The sequence below is a fragment of the Centruroides sculpturatus genome, unplaced genomic scaffold, assembly GCF_000671375.1.
Source record: "Centruroides sculpturatus isolate CEXI.00-Female unplaced genomic scaffold, Cexi_2.0 scaffold618, whole genome shotgun sequence".
Classification (NCBI taxonomy): Eukaryota; Metazoa; Arthropoda; class Arachnida; order Scorpiones; family Buthidae; genus Centruroides; species Centruroides sculpturatus.
Window position 1 is genome coordinate 357,044 of NW_019385016.1, and position 21,390 is coordinate 378,433.

Genomic DNA, 21,390 nt, shown 5'->3' on the forward strand with positions numbered 1-21,390 from the left:
AAAAAAAAATTTACATAACACACCTTTCACCCATATTTTTATATGGGAGAAAGAAATCTTTATGTAATTGTGAAAAGTGATCATTTAAAAAAGAAATAAAATATTTTCTTGTAAAATACAAATATCTGAATCCTGTTTGTTTTTCTTCAGGATGAAATTTACATATGCAGTCTTCGATGATCTATCTTTTCCAGTTGTACAAGCTTAAGATTTATTAAGGAATATCCCTTACAGTGAAAAATTATTAAATATGCAAAAATATTTAATTAAAATATGTTGCAAGGCTTTGAATACTTGGGTATACAGTTTCACCATACTTTTCTTGTTGGTGTCTTACTGCTTCCTCTTAGAACCAAGACACAATTGGCCTGTATGACAATACAGCCCAATTGTGTCTGGTGCAAACAAAAAAGAAAAATTCGTTAGAATGTAAAAACATTTTTACAATTTTTGTTGACTGAGTTGCACAGATAAGTACATATATAGATTTGAAGCCAGACATCAAAGAAAATGGCTGGAATGTAATGTTGGTTATACCAAAAATTTAATTTACACTTGCCACCCACCTATACAGAAGTACAGAAAATTTAAATGTCATCTTGTCTGTAATAACATAACTGAAACAAATAAAACCCACCTATGTTATTACAGACAAGATGACATTTAAATTTTCTGTACAGGTGGATGGCAAGTGTAACTAGTCTGGTCTAATACACCGATAGTGCAACTTGTTCATAGACATAGATTGTTGTATAATTGAATTAAGTCGTATACGGAGCAAAATATGTTTCGTAAAAAAAAAAGGACATATTCTGAATTGGACGTATTCTAAAACAGATGTATACCGAGGTACCACTGTATATCCCATATAATCAGTATATTTGTATATTGCCGTTAATTAACCTACTTCGCGTTGAATTTTCATCGATGTTAAGCCTAACAACAATAATTTTTTAAAATAATAATCGTCACTATTGTATCGTTAAAAATTAGAAAATTAAGCCTTGTTTAAATACTGGCCTCCTTTTCATGGTCAAGACAGTGTTGCCAGCTAAAAAACACAAAATTTAACAAAATTAATATAAAAGTAGCCAAGACATAGCCAATTATTGTAGCGCCACAGTACTAGTGGACAGGACATTTGAATTTGCCGACTAGAACGCTGTCGGTTAACCAATGTGACGGTTGATCGGGGGTCAGATAATCAATGCTCTACTGTATACACACACACATTGGAAATGGACATTAGTTATTCACATTTTCTTCTGTGATACAAGTGTTTTGAATATAAAAAATGTTTGTTAAAATTTTGCATATTTTAATTGATCATTGAGTGTCCTTCTATATTTAATCTCAAATTTTGTTATAAATATACAAATTTATTTTCAGCACAAGATGGAACAGTTGATTCCACTGAAAACACTATTGTTGAATCTGCTTCCAATTCAGAAAGTAAACAGGATTCTTCTCCCAAGAAACGTGAAACAGGAAAAACAATTGCAAAAAGAAAAATCATCAGACGGCCTTTGTTTTCTTCTAAAAGAAATGATTCCAGTAATCATTTAACACTTCAGTTGTAATAAATGTAATAAAATTATATCTAAAAGCCTTGTTTTATCTTTTGAACAGCACCNTGTGTTCTTTTGCAATATGTCAAATCAGTCAAATTCTTACCTTAATGGGTGTAGTAAATATCTTTTGAATTTTTTATATATTCCCAAACACAATGCATATTGCATTAATATATATAGAATTTTCATAATCTGATAAAGGTTATACAGCTGTCCCTTGATAGTCCAACGTTTTGTAATCCAACATGCTCAGTAGTCCAACACACCTCCCATCAAGGTACCCGTCCCTGTTACGTGTCTGCTTGCACAGAAGCATGCCGCGACGTGAATCTCCCCACCCAATTCTTACATGATGACACACATTTCGTGTGTTTTCTGTGTTGGAAAGATAGTGATTGTCTAACTCTTCCAACCACCAAAGAAAATTTACTGATGAGATATTTTAAACTTAGATTTTTTTTTCTACTACTAAAACATACTAGTCAATCAAATTGTGTAAAGAACTCTGCTCAAAACATGTGCAAGGGTCAACTCCCTAATACTTAGAGTCTACTATCTATTCAAGGTTCAAATGTACTGGATGATGGGAACAACCTGATTATTGTAAGGATGAGTTGAGGTTAATCCATAGGTAAAATTTAAATGCCATGCAAAATTCCCTTAAAGTCTTCATTATTTTGGATTGATTGCTACCCAATCTCAAGCATTCATAGCATCCTCTTACCTCTGCTTCAACAAAGAAACACTTCTACAGAAAGGAGTGTATTAAGAAGAGGCTGATGCTATTCCTCAAGAAACATCACTCGGATGGCTTCTGGCTGAAGCTGCACATTATGCAACAGATAACAGTTTCTGTCCTAGGGGATACAAATTGTATGTCAGCAAAGAGAAAACATTGCAAATGTACCTCATCTGTGTCCAATTAAATGATTCTGGTAACAGATGAAACAAAGTGTATGAAAATGGATTGTCTTCTGAAACATGTCAAGTTCAAATTCTGATGGCTGGTATAAAGACTAAAATCAGAAAAGCCACTAACTGCAGACCAGATGCCATAATTTAGAGATAGAAGAATGAATATTGTCAATTTCATGTTCCTGGATAATCACATTATAAAAATAAAAAAAGTTTGATTTTTGTGCAGATTTTTTGTTTGCAACTCTTTTAACTTTTGAATTGGAACTATTATATGTCATGGTTAGCAAAATTTTTATCAGACTTTATCTGATGATTTGTGACTAAAAATAATTTTCTATTAAAATCTTTTAATCTATGACATTGAAAATTTCATAATAATATATTAATAATGATTTATGAATTTTTAAAAAGTATTTTCCTATGCAAAATAAACATGAAAATCTTATAGATAAAATCTATACTGATTTTATATTTTAAATAATGTTATCTTGAGTCTGATCTGGACTCTAAAGCCAACTCCCTAATACTTAGAGTCTACTATCTAATAATGGTTGTCAAATATTTATTTAATTAAGAATAACTTCCAACAACATTAAATTTAAGTAATAATGTTGCCATGTCTAATAAAATGCTATATGTCTATGGCATTCTGACAATTCCATCACAACAGAATTTGAGGGAAAACTGAACACATTCTAATTGTACTGTTATTACAGAGATAACATCGATTACTGGTCTTAGGTTCTGGTTATAAGTAAGAGCTGATATCTTGGCATCTGGCCATTAAAGTGAGATATATAAAGACAATTCTTTAATTCAAAAATTAAAATTCAATGAATTTCAATCAAACATCCCTTCTAGAATATGTAAAAATTATTTTGAGTAAAAAGTATTTACAATTTTTTCAAATTTTGTTCCTTTACAAAAAGCTTGTTAAAGAAAAATATTTTCTGCTAAAATTAGTAGGTCAAATTCCAAATTCTATGATAACTCTCAACCTATTTTAGTATGCTATAATAGCATGGTAAAAACATTCTACTGATACACCAGTTTTATAGCTATTGACTTTCTTACTTAACTAGAAAACCAATAAACTTTAACAAATAATTTAAAAACAGATATAAAAAAAATGAAAGGATATGGTTTCAGTTGTTCAGCAAAGGCTTTCATTTCATCAGCAAGAGCATCCTACAATAAAAAATGAAAAATATTTTCAAAATTAAATTATTTATATTAGTTTTAATATGAAAATATATTTGTTTAAGAATTGATAAATTAGTTATACAGTTCTCTGGAATGTGTGTTTTTTTTTCTTTTTGAATTCACACGTTTTATATTTTGTTTGCATTTAAATAGAATGGTCAACACTGTCAAAGTGTGGTTTCCAGTTTTTATTTCTCATTGTTTCCACATTTGGAAGAAAAATTTCTAATTCTGAAAACTTTTTTAAGTTTATGGTGAAATTACTATCTGTATTACTAAATTTTATTAGTTAGAATATATTTTTGTTTTTTACTTTTCTGATGCAGAAACTACAAGGTATCTTCATTCATGTCCATTGTATCGTCCCATTGCCAATCCAACCATCCGATTGGGCCTGCAATGGTGTGACCAAATGGTAATGAATAATGCCAGACTAACTGTGAATATTTCTGAAACCCAATCCAGATATGAACATGAGGTGTTCATGCCAGAAAGACACCTTAGAAAATCAGCATTCTATCAATTATTTGTTTTTTGTTATCATAACTTAATTCATTGTGTTCTTTTGCAATATGTCAAATCAGTCAAATTCTTACCTTAATGGGTGTAGTAAATATCTTTTGAATTTTTTATATATTCCCAAACACAATGCATATTGCATTAATATATATAGAATTTTCATAATCTGATAAAGGTTATACAGCTGTCCCTTGATAGTCCAACGTTTTGTAATCCAACATGCTCAGTAGTCCAACACACCTCCCATCAAGGTACCCGTCCCTGTTACGTGTCTGCTTGCACAGAAGCATGCCGCAACGTGAATCTCCCCACCCAATTCTTACACGATGACACACATTTCGTGTGTTTTCCGTGAGCAGTTCTGTTCGAACAGTTGGAGTAGGGAATATTGTAGGCTACTGCTAGCAAAACAATGCCGAATATGTAATCACTTTCGGTAATCCGGACACTTTTGGTAATCCAACACCCCTTTGGTCCCATACCTGTCGGATTATCAAGGAAAGCTGTATTTGCTATTTTGATACAATGGCTTTAGTATATACCAAAGACTACAAAGTCAAATAATGTAATTAAATCAAAGTGGAAACAGAATTAATAAATAAATCAGGAAATTCCAGCAAAGTTCAATTTAATAGAATTAATATTTTTGACCATGCTTTAATGACATCATCAGGAGCAGCTTTAGAATGAATTAAAGCATAGCTGAAAATGTTAGTTCTATTAAATTGAACTTTGCTGGAATCTTGTGGTAGTGTTTATTATGAAGATAGGTTAAATTGTAATGGTAAATAAGTTACAAACTACACCACTGTATTATCAGACAGCTGAGTGATTATCATCTTGACTACCATAACAACAAGCTTGACAATGTTTTCTTTTAGATGTATTGAAAAATTTAACCAAAAAAAAAAAAAGATGCTATGTCAGTTTAAAATGAGACATTTGATCTTATGTCAGCAGTATAGCAACTCCATGGGCTGAGATACAGCACAGTAGGGTTTCATTTTTTCAGTGTTGTACAAATATTGCTCCTTTATTGGGTATCAGAGATTGCTATTTTTCCAGTCTAAATGGTCTCACACCACCGATCCTTTATAATTTAATGCATCTGCTAGCTGTTGAGTGATGGACAAACACATTTCAAGACAATTTGGCAACATGGCAACCCACCCTTCTTCATTATGTAGAGCAGGGCTTCTTAAACTATGGGTCGCAACCCCATTTGGGGTCGCTTAGCGAAATCTTGGGGCCCCGAGATTTTAATGCAAAATATTGAAAATAATTTGTGAGAGTTTGAAAATGGCATGCTTTGTGTTACTTCTGGTGCAGCGAGACAACGATTCAGCAACACTGATTGTAATGTGAACTAGGTAGTGTTGTCGCTTTTCATTGTATTCAGTTGTCTCTGTTCCATTATAACACAAGAGTGAACTGTGATAGTATATCATTATTGTTTTTGCAAATTTGTATATATCCTTATTTTATATTTTTTTTGGGGTCGCGAAAAAAAATCACAATTATAAATGGGGTCGTGAATAAAAATAGTTTAAGTAGCCCTGATGTAGAGCAATAATCTTAGCATATGTAAGCACTTTTTTCAATCACCACACTTAAACAAAGAAAATCTTCAGAAGTGTTTGTAACAATTTTATTAGCTGCTGTTAAACTTGCATGCTAGTAATCCTGGTTTTTGACATGCTGTCAATCCACAAAAGTACAGTAGAATTGAGTTCATTCTCAAATTTTTATTAGTTGATTTGACTAAACTTTGTCATTTTACATAACATGAGTGGGAAATTAAAAATGTAATAAAAATTGGGGTCCATGATCTCATTTTCAAGATACAAGATTGTTAGCACAAGTGTATATACTTTAAAATTTTCTTATGCTAGCAGTCACTGCCACAGTAGCAGTAATTGATTGTCATATTTGGGGGCCATCTATTATTATTGACTTGTTAGCATTTCAACTTAATTCTTAGTTTGTGTTTGGTTAGAAAATGAACTGTGCCTAGTAATTTTTCTTGTTATATTTGTCTTATACAAAAAGAAATTAACAAGTTCTAATATGTGTATGACTGTAATCTGATAGCCAAAACAAATTTATTCATTCTTCTAAAAACTACTACAATATTTATATACAATAGAGTCCTGATTATCTGAGGATTTGTGGACCAATAGTACTTTGTACCAAAAACTCAGTGTTATCTGAGTGTTTGATTAACAAAACATAAGAATATTGTTATAATATCAGTTTTATAATGATTAAAGAAATTTTAATCATAATCTTTTTTAAAATTCATATTGTTATGAGAAGTTGTCAGAGTAAATTGTTAATATTTCTAGACTCCTTGCTAAGCCAAGATTCACAAATTAAACTATTATACTGCATTCAAAGTCTTTGTTGTCAAAGCACTCTTTCACAATTTACCTCAAATATTGTGGAATCTTGGTAGATTGTGACTCTACTGAAATTGCCTGAAAGACTCCAATAAAAGTCCAGTGAGTACATCATACAGATTCTATATCAGTGAGTCTATGATTCAAAACAAAATGTTTTAATAAATTTACAGAAAACCAAACTGTAAGACTGAAAGAAGACATTGAGTATGCTACCAGAAAGATCCAAAATCTTATAAAGTAAAATGTCATAAATTATTAACTGAATATGATCATAACTTTATCAAAATACTTCATACATTCAAAAATTAGCCATGTTGAGTAAAGTCTTAAAAAAGAATAAAATTTGACTAAGAATACCTGTCCAGCAGGTGCTACTACACTTAATTCCACTAAGTAAGACTGTGATACTGGCTCAATACTTTCTGGGTTACCTTGTTGTAAAATCTGCAAGATATAAAATTATATTAGTAAAAAAAAATAAACTTAAAATAAAATTCAATATAACAGGATATATAGAAACTTTTAACCTTGCAAACTTTAGCTACAGTTACTTTCATTCTTCCTTTACGAAACATGTATCCTTTTAGTACAAATTCGTAGTCAGCTCTGTAGGAAAATATTTTTGTCAAATAGGCAATTTAAAATAATTCAACAAATTTTTCAAATTACCTAAATCCCAACTCATTCAAAAACTGTACAATATTACTTGAGGTGCCTACATCAATACAACTACGAACCAGAGTTGCTCTAGATTTATCTCCAACTTCTGGCTGGCCTACATATCTTGTATGCCTAATTAAATTATTAAAAACCTTTATATATATTTCTATATATATTAAATATTATAATACAACTTACCAAGGCATTCCTATGTGATCTAAAGCTTGACGAGTTCGAAGAACAAGAGGTGTACCTGTGGGTCCTCCTAAATTAACAAAGAAAATTTGTTACATTTTACAAAAATTACAATATTTATTTAAAGGATATACATTATTATTTGGTTTATTGATTCATAGAGACCCTAACTAATCATAGATGTGATTAACATAAGTTTGGATGACATTTTCTGCTCTATCCCATTTTTGCTTAAGTTAACTACTGTTAATATTTACAATGTATTTATATAAGAAAAGGTTAAATAAATTAAATAAGGACAAGGATTTGAATTTAAATTGTTATTCTTTTTACATTAAAAATTAAAACTTAAGATTTAAAATTAATCAATAGTAAGTTTTCTAATAATTCACACACTGACATTTCCTGTTTGAATTTGACAAAACTTAACCATTGTGTAGAAATGAGGTAAAAATTTGAGTATAAAATATTATGTTCTGCACATAATAATTTACATTATGCAAGTAAGAAGTTTTAATAAAATCCTACATTTAAACTGCTTCAAGCATTCTTGATACAATGAAAAACTTATAATTAAAATTTAGGTGTGTATCATTTCTTATAATTACCTACATTTAGTATATATATAACACAGCATAACAGAATGTGAGTCTAAAGAAATGATATAAAAAAATAACAAATATATTGGGTTGTTTGGAAAGTAAGTTCGTTTTTTTACCACTAGACGGATTACTCGTATTTTTCCCGCCATTTTTATTCTAAATCGTATTATCATTATATATTTTGACAGCTAGCATTTTAAATTAAGGTTTATTTGTAAAAAATTTTGTTTGATTTTGTGCAATTGTTTATTTTTTGTGTTCCATCAAATATGGACGATCGAAAGCAGAATTTTCGGCATATTTTGCTCTTTTATTACCAAAAGAATGCTGTTCAAGCGAGGTAAGAATTGTGTGATGTGTATGGAGAAGATGTATTGACAGAACGACAGTGGCAAAACTAGTTTACAAAATTTTGTTTTGGCAATTTCAATATTGAAGTTGCACCACGTTCTGGATGGCCAATTGAAGCCAATGAAAACAAAATAAAGGTACTGATTGAAGCAAACTGCCGAATAACAACACGTGAAATCACTAAGAGATTAAATCTATCAAATTGAACTGCTTATGATTACTTGAAACAAATTGGTTTTCTTTCAAAGCTCGATATATGGGTTCCACGTGTTCTTAGAAAGATGCTCTCTTTGGTGGGAATTTAAGGAAATTTTGTTTTTGGAGCTTTTACCAGACAATTTAACAATTGATTCGAAAGTGTACTGCCATCAAGTAAACAAATTGAGTAATATCATCAAACAGAAAAGGCCAGAATTGATCAACAAAACAGATCTAGTGATTCAAATTATCCAAGATTTGCTTCTGTACAATATGCCAAATGCCATGTAACTTATTAAACAAGTAGAATATGGCTACATATAAAGAACACTACTTTTGCTAATTAATTATTATTTTAAATAAACAGCAACTGTCAGGTGAGAACCCCATGGGTTGGCATATAGGTTTTATAAAAAATAAAGCAAGTTCTCAAAATGTAACCCAAATTATTTTTACAGTAGTGCAAAAAGTAGTAAAGTTGCCAAATCTAGTAGCAGAGTCCTACAAATATCTGTCTGCTACTTGTAACCCAAATTTGCAACCCTGAAACCCAGCCATATTTTATGAGATAAGAGAAAAAGTGTAGTTGATGGATAAGGTGATACCAGAAAATATGTTACTGCAAAAGCAAAGCCATGTTGACCATATAAGAATAGTTTGTGGTCTATTATTCCCTTATAGTATGGAGGCATGTGAACTTCAATCTAAACATGATACAATCTAATACGAGTTAATATATAGATATAAATTTGGAAAGAATTTTCACTTCAAATTTCAAAGTAGCCATATTTCAAACTAACTAAATTCCTTAACATATAAATCTCTATATCCCCTGCTGGGACAAACAGTACAGTTATGAACTAATAGGATTTCAAACTATCAGAGTTTGAATTAAAGATATTTCATATATATTTTTTTTTACTATTTTTGATGATAACAATCAACTCATTATTACATTATTAATAAAATTAACTATTGTAAACAAATTAAATTAAATTATATGACTTTATAGAATTTATTTAACTACAACTAGCAGTCAAAGCAAACACAAATTAAGCTGAAAAACTTAAATCAATAAACATTTTGTATAAAAATATAGTAAATAAATGTATTTATTCAAAATCAGATAGTTTTGTCAGAACAAAATGCAAAAAATGAATCATTTGGAATTTTTTATTACAAAAAAAACAAGCAAGAACTTTTTACATGGTTCTCACAAGCTTTAGACTGAACTATTTACTATGTATATATATTCAAAGATTCATGTGTTTAAACAAAACTTTCAGAAAGCAACAAGTGAATTTTACTACCATAAAAATTCACATTTACCATTAAAATATTTACATAAGCTATTTATTTTGCTTTAACAATAGCATTCAAAAAGTAATATGTATTCAGTATGATATAGTAATTCATTTAACAATGTTCAAATTATATTATAAGATGTTTTATCATGAAAAGTTTAAGTATGGAAAGTGAAATACAAAATCATCTGATCACTAATTTATCCTATATATTATTTTACTTATTCATATGATATTGTGTAAATGTTGAAACAAAAATATTAACTTTGATTTGTTTTTTTTCCCATGTACAATACTATATGATTACAATTTAATTTGATGACAATATTTAATGTAAGAGTTTAATTTGGAACATTCTTATGTAATGTTAGAGAGAAATGTCAATGTAACATTCAAAAAAATATAATTAATTTTCCTAAGTTCAGGATGATAATCAACACAAAAACAAATACAAATAAAAGTTAATATTTGTTTTAACATTTACATAATATCCTATGAATAAGTAAAAATAATACAAAGTATAAATTGATGATCATATTGATTTTCATATTTATAAGATATTTTATCATAAAAAGTTTAATACAATTTGACTATAATTAAATTTTCTCACATTAAATTGAAACTTTAAATGAGAATTAATTGAAAATGTAATAAAAAGAAACAATATAAAAGAAAAATGCAAAGAATGGTTTCAATCAGTAAACCATGTGCAAACTCTGAGCACTTAATGGGATTCAGTAGTCAAGGTCGGCAGTTATTCAATAGAAATTAACCTATACATCACATATCTGATTATATAAGTTTTTGAATAATTAATATAAAGTATTTTGTGACTTATCAATAGGATTCAAATACAATCAGCTTGTTTTCTATCAGAAAACACAAAGCTGATTTGTATAGCATAGTTTTAAAATCCAGATATAAACAATTTGCAATGTCTTATTACAAGTATTAATTTTACTGTAAGTTCTATCATATGCATAGCAAAACATTTTATGAGTAAATGCAATAAGTAAAACATGTAAACAGATTTCATTTACATCTCATTAGCACTAGAAGACAAGAACAGGATGATTATCTATAGAAAATGCCATACAATAAATTAAGTAATGAAAAATGATATCTTTTGACAAAGTTAATAAAGAATGACTGAACATTAATAATGCAACACTACAGCTATTTTTAAATTACAATATGATTTGATATACTGGGATACTGAAACACTGTAATACTTGAAAAAGTCCAAATTCACCATTATAAAAAGTAATACTAAAATGGTCAACAATACCGAATGTTGAGAAAAATGACCATACAATGTTGAAAACTAATTTCTATCTATGCTAATTTTATCTATGAAGTAAATCAAGCGATACTGTCTCTAACATATATACATAATGTCTTAACTGCATAGCTTTTGACTCAGCTATGTATCCAGAAATGTAGCAAAACTAACATATTATGTAGATTGATTTCCAGAAGTTGTATTACAAATGCAGATTAATATACAGTAGAGCGTCGTTTATCCGAATCAATTGGGGACTGGGGTTGTTCGGATAACCAATTATGTACGAAAAAATATATTAATTTATCCCGTGTTGAAAATTTTCCCCGTTGCGTGTCGCTTTGCATTGAATTTTCATCGATGTTAAGCCTAATGAAGACTACTGTATCGTTAAAATTATTTTTTTATTTTGTACAAACAAAATAAATATATTGAAAAATATAAAAACAATAAAAAATTATACTTCAGAAGTTAATTTAGTATCAAAAACGTAAAATATTTGAGTAGCCGAAGACATAGCCAAAGATTACAGCGCCACAGCACTGGCGAAAATTTAAATTTGTCGACTGAAATTCCTTCAGATAACCGATGTTTCGGATAAACGACGCTCTACTGTAATTATTTTTTATGTATCAATGTTATTGCTTCAGGGAAATAAAACAAATTTATTATTGTTTATGTATAGTTTCTGCAGTTTAAATATTTATTTAAAATAATATATATAATACAGTTAGCAACATTTTAATGTCATTGTTTTAAATTTAGATTGCTTTTAGAAGTATCAAATAAAAGCATCATAACTTATATATTTCTAATAAAATCTTGAATATACTAGTGTATCTTAATATTTTCCTTAAATGCCAATAAAAGTTTTCTCAGTGGATGGGAAAAACTGCTTTTGGAAAATGTATATAATCATTTTATTGATGCTTTCAAACATTCCTACTAATGTGATAATTTTCAAAGGCTATCTGACTTAAGAACTCAATACTTTAGGCATGTTAAAATGTTAAAATCTTAAAAATCTAATTTTCAAAAGCTTTAAAGGATACTTGTTAGGAATCAGTCATCCTGAAAAAAACATACTCTTTAACAAACAAATCATTTCAAGTGACTCTGGGTCCTGCAATGAGATTCTTCTGTGTTTTTTAAAATTTATTTTCTCTGAAAATTATTTATAAAAGATTTGTCAAAAAACGCATGAATAAAAGCAAAAAACTAAATAAAATACTAATTTTTAAACTGATTACTAATAAAAAATAATAATATTTTTAATTAATTTTTATTTGGTATTTTTGGCATTTCAGCTATTTATTTTAAGGCAAATCTGAAAGAAGTCCTTTTGCATCATATTTGAAGTTGTCAACTCAATTTAGAAAATATAGTAATTTCACATTGGCAATATAAGAAACAATTAAACTGCAGAATTTTATTCTTCCATTTGTTTGTTATTAAAATGTTACTATGAAAGACTGATTGATAAAAAATATTTTATAAAGAAATAATATTCAATAAACTGACCTATTCAACAAAAATGATTTTCATTCAACTGTCTTTCATATACAAATATTAAGACAGAGCTCATTTTTTCTTGTGAAAAGTTAGTTCAAATTAAATAATTATAAATTAATTCACATAAACCACAATTTCAGTTTAAAATCACTGATAATGCTCAAATTGTGTATCTAAGCAAAAATACTTTTCCAAATAAAAGGTTTTTTTTTTTTTACTTTTCTGGAGGCATTAAGAGGTCCTTTTTTCAGATCCATTATGGGTTTGGTGAGATGGGGTTCAACATATCTAGGAAGACCATCTCCTGTGATTTTTCAATCATCCAGATTCAAACCCAGGTCTCAACAAATGTTTAATGATAGTCAGATGGATGAGGCAGTTAAGGTGTCAGCCTACTGTTCTGGTGACCTGGGATTAGATCCAGGTAGGCATCTTCTGGAATTTTTGAGGGGTATTCTGGCCCTGTTTCTCATGACCTGATCACTCCCACTGTAAATCTGGCCAAACCTATAATGAATATGATCAAAAGGCCTTCTTAGGCTGCTTTCACATAATCCAGCTGTTTGCCTAGCTAGGTAACTATCTGGATGAGTGACACCTATATGATGCTTTTAGACATCCAGAAACCATCTCCCCACAATCAATCATTTTATTAATGCATAAAGATGCATGTCCATCACCAGTATGCATAGCTGGACATGGTTTACAGAAAAATAGATTGCAAATAAACAATTTCACATAAATATGTAAATGCGGACAATATATAAACTTTGAAGTGGATACAGTAAGCAATGGGCAATTAGTGTATACAATGCAATAGTGCATACGGTACATGGAATTTGCAAACGAATAAAACGTGAATAGGCAACCGTAGAATAGGCAAATACAGTTACAGAAGGATTAAGCATATATGAAGTTACAATTAATTGTTGATACTTGAACAACAAAACATATACAATGGAGAGCATATAATATACAATGAATAAATGGTGAAAACAGAATACTAAGTATAAAGTACACAGTACTGATAAATACGCAAATACAATGTAATAGCATTAGAAGGAAGAGAAACTATACAGTATATACAATCTGAATTACATATTACCTAGAAGTTGAGTTACTAGTGGGGACATTAGTTCTCCTGTTGTACTGGTAGATGAATTGTACAAATTGGTCGAAGGTGTCCGTATCGTATATCAGGTCACTCAAAAACTCGTGATTATTTTGTGGCCAGTGGCCATGCTTGTGGTTGATGAGGATGCGAAGCTGTGATCTCTCAGGCTCCAACATGGCACAGTCTAGAATATAGTGGAGGCTGCCATCCTGCATATTACAAATAGGGCAGAGGCCACTGTTTTGTGGGTTGACGAAATGCTTAACTTACGAGTAAAAGCGGCCGTGGTTGGTCAGAAATTGCGTTAGCTGAAAGTTGGGTGTGATCCATCTATAAGAGTATATTGCAGAAATATCTGTAAAAAATTTGTGTGTAATATTTTGATTCAAGTCCTAGTTGTTTTGCCAGTTGGTGTGAAGATCGATCCATAGCTTCTTGATGGTATGTAGGTTAAATTTGCTGTAGTCTATTGGTAAAGTTTCGTCAGCAGCCGCAGATTTTGCCAGGGCATCTGCCCACTCGTTCCCGGTGTTGCCCTGGTGGGCTTGTACCCAGATAATACTGATAGAGTTATCAGTGTATTTGACGGCCTTGTGGATTTCTTGTGCGATGGGGTGGAGATTCTTGCGACGAAGGAGGGAAATAACGGAGTTACTGACCAAATGGAGTGTGACGTTCAAGTTATGGTAGTTCGTGGTGCACCACTTGATGGCCAACTTGATGGCAAGCAGCTTCGACTGGAAGACAGAGCAGCTGCCATGCAAGTGGGCCCTGTGATGAAAGATCTCTGTCTTGTTCTGATAGGCGACAAAGCTGCAGCCACCATCTCCTCACACTGAGAATTATCTCTTTTTCCAGTTGAAAATGAGCAGTTTCTTGAATCCATTACAATGGATAACACTGTATGCACAGGAAAATTGCCATGCTACTTTCTTAGTCTAATAGGATTGACAAAACAATACTGTGGAGTATGTGCAGAAACTAATTGAAGGTGCTCAGATGACTAATCACCTAGATTGTATGTAGACAGACATTATCTCCAGTACTCCCCTAGATTACAACACAAGCAAACATATATGCTGAGCATTGAGCTAGTAGAGGGAAGATCCAGACAGAGATTTTACTATGTCTGTGCAGTGTTAAAAGTCTCATGCCTTGTAATACATTGTACTCATATGAGCATTATTCAATGCCTGGGTTTTATCTATCTAGGTAAACACCTGGATCAAGAAAAAGCAGCTTAATGTAAATAAAAGTTTAGTATTGTATTGTGAATTCTGTGAATCAAGTTTTATTATCATTATTGTTTAAGTTGACTTTCGTATGACTGACTTTTAATTTATTAGTTTTCAATGAACTGACCTGGAACTAGCTAGCTAATTTCATTTTGACTGGAGGAGTAAATTAATATTGATTTCATACCAATTATTATAATAATATATATATCAAAAGTAATATAAAGCAGTGTTTCTTAACAGGGGGCCACGGCCCCCTGGGGTCCATAAGAACTTTGCCAGGGGCTGCTTAATTATGCAAAATTTCCTTCAGAATATAATAAAAAGAAAATTAATGTATAACCGAATATCGTATTGAAAAGTGAAATAAGAAAGATAAAGTTTTCGTATTTAGTTTTTTTTATTTATTTCTTCCTGTATACAACTTTGTTAGTACAGAAGAAATAAATGCAAATATGCTACTTACACCGCAGTATTTACTGATTTTATTCCAAAGTAATTCTAAGAAACTATTAATGCTTGGAATTTTAAAAATAATTAGGAAAAATAGTAGGCTTTGAAAATTTAAATGTTTTTGCAAAAGATATGCAAAATCGTTACAAGTTGTGGGTGTTTTAGTTTAGTTTTAGCATCGACTTTGGATCGAATAATAGTGCATTTCTTTCTTATATTGTGTGTTTAGTTATATTTATTTATAATTAACCCATAAAAATGAGCAAAAAACAGAAGGAACATTATAAAATTTTTTTAATGTAAGTAATCACGGACTAGGACCTTCAAAAAGAAAATATAGTGAAGAAAATACTAGTGAAAGTTCTGATGATGATACAGTGAAAAATGCAACGGAAAAACCACAAGTCCTAAAACTGAAGGAATAAAATTAAGTAACATTAAAATTAGAAAATACGATTGTGATTATATCAAATATGGGTTCATAAGCATAGAAGTTCAAAAAATTTCATATGCAGTGTAGTTCTATCCAATGAAGCAATGAAACCAAATAAATTATTAAAAACATGGGGGTCACAAAAAAATTATGAAATATTTGGTGGGCTGCGAGTATAAAAAGGTTAAGAACCACTAATATAAAGTAATTAAGATGAACCATATTTTAACTAATAATTTGCAAGAAAAATATTTAAACATACATTGCAAGCTGAAAAATTCTGCAATCCATTATTTTGTACAAAAAAATTTTGACATTTGAAGTATAAAATAATAGGAGTAATAATAGGCTACAAATTTATAGTTTGAAAAAGTTCTATATAAATGTATTTTGAATGTACTGTACATTTTGTCAATAATTTGTAACTTCATCAGCATTAAATTATAAATTATTAACAGAATACATTAAAGTTATTTTAAAGCTGATTCAGAGATACCACAAGTGTTTTAAAATAAAAAAATAATTTCATTTCTACTAACTTTGTTTTTATTGTTATAATTTAAGAATTTTATATGAACAATCTTTATTTCTTAGAAACATTCTTGATGTGATTTCAATAAATACTATATAAAACATATGTAACCAAACATTGAAAACCTGTAGCAGCCACAAATTCCAGTATAGTGGCTAGAATATGTAGTTTGTTGTTTGCTATTATAGCCCTATAACATGTTAGGTTATCATTGTTACTTGCTAGACGACACTTGCATCAATTGTGTTGTTACATAAATCAGTTTAGACAAAGCATTTTGAGTGGTTTTTTTGTCTGTTTTTGGCTTTGTCTAGAACAATTTGCCTCTCATTTTTGGAAAAAATGTCAAAAGTTTATAAAAATAAGAACTTACAAGGGCACTGTTTTGTACCTGGTTGCAAAACTAGAAATTTTATAGAAATAACTAATTTTGTTTTAAAACTGCAGGATTTCTGATTCCTCTATAATAGCAAAAATATAAATAATTCTTCTTCTGTAGTGAGGATAGGGCTTTAGCTCTATTGCTACAAATGTAATCATCAGTAGTGACAACAGTGCCATCTAGTTCAAAGCACTTATTTCATAACATGTTTTTAGACACAAATGGCACACTAAATATTCTAGCCACTGTGGCTCTAGGTACAATCAAACTATACAGTGACAGAATGCAGAGAGAAAATCGGTGCAAAATTTAAAATATTTATATATTGATTAGCAAGCATAGGACATGCCAAAATGTTTTGTACAAAGTCAAATATGGCTAGAGCCATTACTGGTTCCTAAACACTCAAGATACAAGTTATTTGTATACTTCCTTCCACTCTGTATACATTTTAATTTTTTCTGGGAATTTTTTCCACACTGACAATTAGAAGTCATTAAAACAGTCTCTGACAACTGTTTTTAAGTCTTCAACAGTTTTATGACAGAGTATTTATACTCTGTCATAAAACTGTAATGATCTTTTTTCACAATGCCCCAAACTAAATTATCAAATCTAGAGAAGAGGCTACATCATATCAGGACAAATATTACTTTATGCCATTTATTTATGTATAGAAAGTATTTAATAGTAACTTCTCATATAAGATCCACACCTAATCCATTATTCACTGAATTTGTCGTCATGATATTCTCTGAGAGATCCAGGACATAGACATTTCATAAAGCTGGATAAGCAAGATCTTGATCATTTTTTCAGGCAATATGCCCATTGTCTTGCTTATCTAGTTGTATTGAAGCTGCTCCTACCAGGGTCTTTTTAAAAATGCTTACTGATTGGTCGGTTGATATTGGTGAATGATGTCATTAATAATTAGTTGGTCACTCTCTAACCTATTCTTAAGCAGTGGTCACTCACAGTGATTTCTAGCCACACAGGTGACTGCAACTGCAATGAGTGCAAGTTGCATGCATCTTGTCATGGTCACATTGTTCATTGGCATTACAAATCAGAAACATAATCTTATAATAAACCAATAAAATTACAGTAACTTGTTTTTTGACTTCTTTTGTGAGTTTACTGACAGTTTACATTCTATTTCAGAGTAATTACAGAATTTTAGCCACTTTTCTTATTAAAATGCAAGTAGTTCTTTTTCTGCAATAAATAAAAGAAAAAAGTTAGTCATTTTATTAGAGCTGGCAAGAATAAATGAAGAGAAAAATAACAGAAACCATTCATGCTGGGTTAAAACTTGGCAAATAAAAATCAATGGGCTAAACAATCATGCTTCCACCAGCTGGTGAACAAATTAAGGCTTTTGGATGCCGAAGGTTATCGGGGATATATCCATACAGATATGAATACTTTTCGAAGTATTTTAAGGAGGATAACCCCATAACAGCTAAAGAAGATTCACACTTCAAAGTTCTATTTCACCCGGAGAACATCTTTCATTGACACTTCGTTATTTTCAATGTTGCCACTATACAACATGGCACAAAGGCATTCGCCAATTGAACGTTTGCAATCAGTGCGAGTAGAACAAACCTCATCATTAAATTTTATTCAGTTCAACTGAATAAAATTTAATGATGAGACTTGCGAAGTGTCTGAATAAATACAATAAATAATTTGTGTTTGAATTACTAAAACTTACTGGCACGGTTTCAAAAATACCAGAATTTTTGTTTCTAGTTGCAGTTGCATTTGTGCCAGTTTTTGAAGCAGGTTTACTAGTTAACAAGAACAGCTGTGATGGTTGCAGTTACCTGCACGGTTGGAAATTGCAAGGTGTGACCATGGCTTTAAAGATCAGCAAGTCTGGTAGCAACCAGACTTGCTATCATCAGAAACTTTATCAGAATCTTCAGAAACTTTACAGGTAACATTTTTTGAATGGCACCTAGTCTCAACAGCTGAACCAGTAAGCATTTCCAAACAGACTTCCAGACATGTCTTGCTTATTCTAATAAAGCCACTCTAAAAGGCAATGCACCAATAAGCTCGTGCATAGGGACTTTATGGACATATTGTGTATTTGATTTAATAAAGAAAATAAGTAAATCTTAAGTCTAATTAAAACAATATAAGTCTTACTAATTTGAAAAACAATTTCATAATCGTGAAAAGTTTCGGGAGTAGTATCAGCATTATCGCAAAGACCTCTCAAACGATGGAGGAGAACTTCGCAAGAAGTGTCCATAATGCTTCCTTGCAATAAATATTCTTGCTGTTGAGCTATAGGAACATTTCTTCGTACTGATGCAATCGATTCCATCCTTTTCACGACAAACAATACACCAAGCTAACTCAAAAACCGTAAATACAATGGTTTAAAAGTAAATGTTTAATTTGTATCAGATTTCTCCAGCTGTAGTCACATAAGAACGAATTTTGAAAATCAATTCTCTCTTAAAAAAAAAAGTATTAATATTTAAAACAAAGGTAAGCGTGATAGTCTTGCCATATTATTTTGTTGTTCTTATAGTTGTGATAATGGCCACTAGAGGCGGCAGTTATGTTTCTTTAGCTAAAGTTGCCAACCTTACGAGAGAAAATTATCTGCCCCCAAGGACTGTATACTACATAGTACTAAACTGTAGTATATAGTCCTTGTATCTGCCTCTTGAAATTATTGCATTTCACTTAAATGTATCGTATATCCATCTCCATCCTTTATACTTACGCCCTTTATCCGTAGAAATATTAATAAGGTTCTCTCTATGTCAGAATCTCGTAAACATTTTATCTGAACTCCCTTCTTATAAAACAAAAAATTTTACACCCCATTTTACAATGAAGTTTTCACGACTCTCCCTTATATGATGCAAAACAAACCTCTGAATGAGCATAAGCTAAAATTTACGTTTCTGCATACAATTTTAACAAATCGAACATTAACAAATAATTATTGAGGCGGAGCGTCAGCAAAGCCTCTTATGCGTTTGTTACCAAAATCGGTTCGATCGATTTTGATTAAGCTTTATCATTTTTCATTAATTGCAATGAAGAATCAAAAAATGTAATGAAGGTCCACTTAAATGTAAAAAAATTACTTGTAAATGAGGGTCCATAAGTGCGTTTTCTATATACAGAAGTGTGACAATGTCCTTTCTCTCTAATGCGACTGAGCCCACCTAACGGAATTTAAGCGAGAAAAATGAACAAAACACAATAACAAAGCAATCGCAATTTCCATCGACTGCTTTCTTCTTGGATCGCCTCCCCGTGTCGGAAAGTGCAAGGATCATGTCTCCCATGGCCGATAGGTTTAGAATAATATAACATTTAGAGTTGAGACAAGCAATTGGAAGGTGTGTTACATTCTTTACAACTGCTTGACGAATATTTCCGTATCACTTATTCAAGGATGTCAACAATTCACGGACACTAATGATGAAAAATTTAAATAATGTCCGAAAAGTTATTGTATATCTTTATATGTATTTAATTCTGAGATGAAGAAATATCACGCAAATTTAAATTTAGAATAAAAATGATGATTGATAACGTTACAAAAAAATTTATTGACAAATATTCAAAAATATATTTAATAAAATCAAATGTTTAGTTTTATTCCAGTTTCATAAATTTTAAACTTATTTTAAATATATATTTTATATTTATTTCTGTCAAATTAGATTAATCGATGATAATTTTATATCTTTATCAATATTTCTTAAATGATTATTAAACATATCACTTCTGTTGTTCCGATTAATCTGATAATTTATATTTCTTTTTCTACATTAAATTCTCATTATTTTAATCAAAGTTTTCATTTATATTGAAAAAGGAGTATTCGAATTGATTCAAAACTGCTATTTAGAAAGGAAAAATTGGTTTAAGCCTTTACTTATAATTAAGTTTCCTATATAAAGTATATAGATGGACAGCTCATTTAATAAAATTAGGTTTCTGGTACAAGGTGAAGGTTTAAAAATTCAATGTTTTTTTCAATAAAAGTTTGAATCGTTTTTATTTTGAATTATAATTTGATTATTACAGCATTGAAATTCTTTATCCAGAAATTAAATTTTGTAGGAGCTACTATATGTTTTTATATTTCATTAATACATTTTTAGCACAAAAAGCAAAATAATAAAACATTTTTTTTATCAATATTATATTTAGACTTTGTAATCAATTTTAATTTTTGTTTTTAATTAAAAATATTTTTGGGGTCTATAGCCCTCGTTTCCTTGGCTATATCAGTGCATTATTCACATGATTGATTTCCAATATTTTCAATTAAAATGAAAATAAATGAAAGTGATAAGTGTTAAACTATTCATTAAATAACCGGCACGTTGCCTGGTAAAACGGCTTTAATATAGCCCATAATGGGCTTGCTATAAAAGTGTTCTTAGTACCTATAGGGCAGTAAGAGTTAAAAAAAAAAAAAAAAACAGGCAATTATTCGATGCACCCGATATTTTAAAATTTATAATGAAAAGAAAT

The 21,390-nt window shown here is 30.2% G+C and overlaps 1 protein-coding gene across 2 annotated transcripts; it reads right to left on the reverse strand.

Moving 5' to 3' along the window:
• Positions 1 to 22: 22 nt before the first annotated feature.
• On the reverse strand, positions 23 to 19,452 carry LOC111633478 (mediator of RNA polymerase II transcription subunit 18-like). 2 transcript variants are annotated; one of them, XM_023378059.1, is made up of 7 exons: positions 19,027 to 19,445; positions 7,472 to 7,538; positions 7,283 to 7,405; positions 7,141 to 7,219; positions 6,971 to 7,057; positions 3,631 to 3,677; positions 23 to 204 (listed from the first exon to the last, which is right to left on the reverse strand). In XM_023378059.1, exons 1-7 carry the CDS (start codon positions 19,205 to 19,207, stop codon positions 159 to 161), a joined length of 630 nt encoding a protein of 209 aa, XP_023233827.1. In that variant the 5' UTR covers positions 19,208 to 19,445; the 3' UTR covers positions 23 to 158. The 2 variants fall into 2 exon arrangements, with proteins under 2 accessions (XP_023233827.1, XP_023233826.1); XM_023378058.1 differs by having other exon boundaries at positions 51 to 196; positions 19,027 to 19,452.
• Between the last annotated feature and the right edge of the window lie 1,938 nt (positions 19,453 to 21,390).

Bases quoted from the DNA above. Each gene is read 5' to 3' on its own strand.
- LOC111633478 (XM_023378058.1), bottom strand. From the start codon at position 19,207: ATGGAATCGATTGCATCAGTACGAAGAAATGTTCCTATAGCTCAACAG. The intron at 7,406-7,471 runs GTAAGTTGTATT...TAATTTAATTAG, and splicing joins GATCACATAGGAATGCCTTG to GCATACAAGATATGTAGGCC. The intron at 7,220-7,282 runs GTAATTTGAAAA...ATTTTCCTACAG, and splicing joins TTGAATGAGTTGGGATTTAG to AGCTGACTACGAATTTGTAC.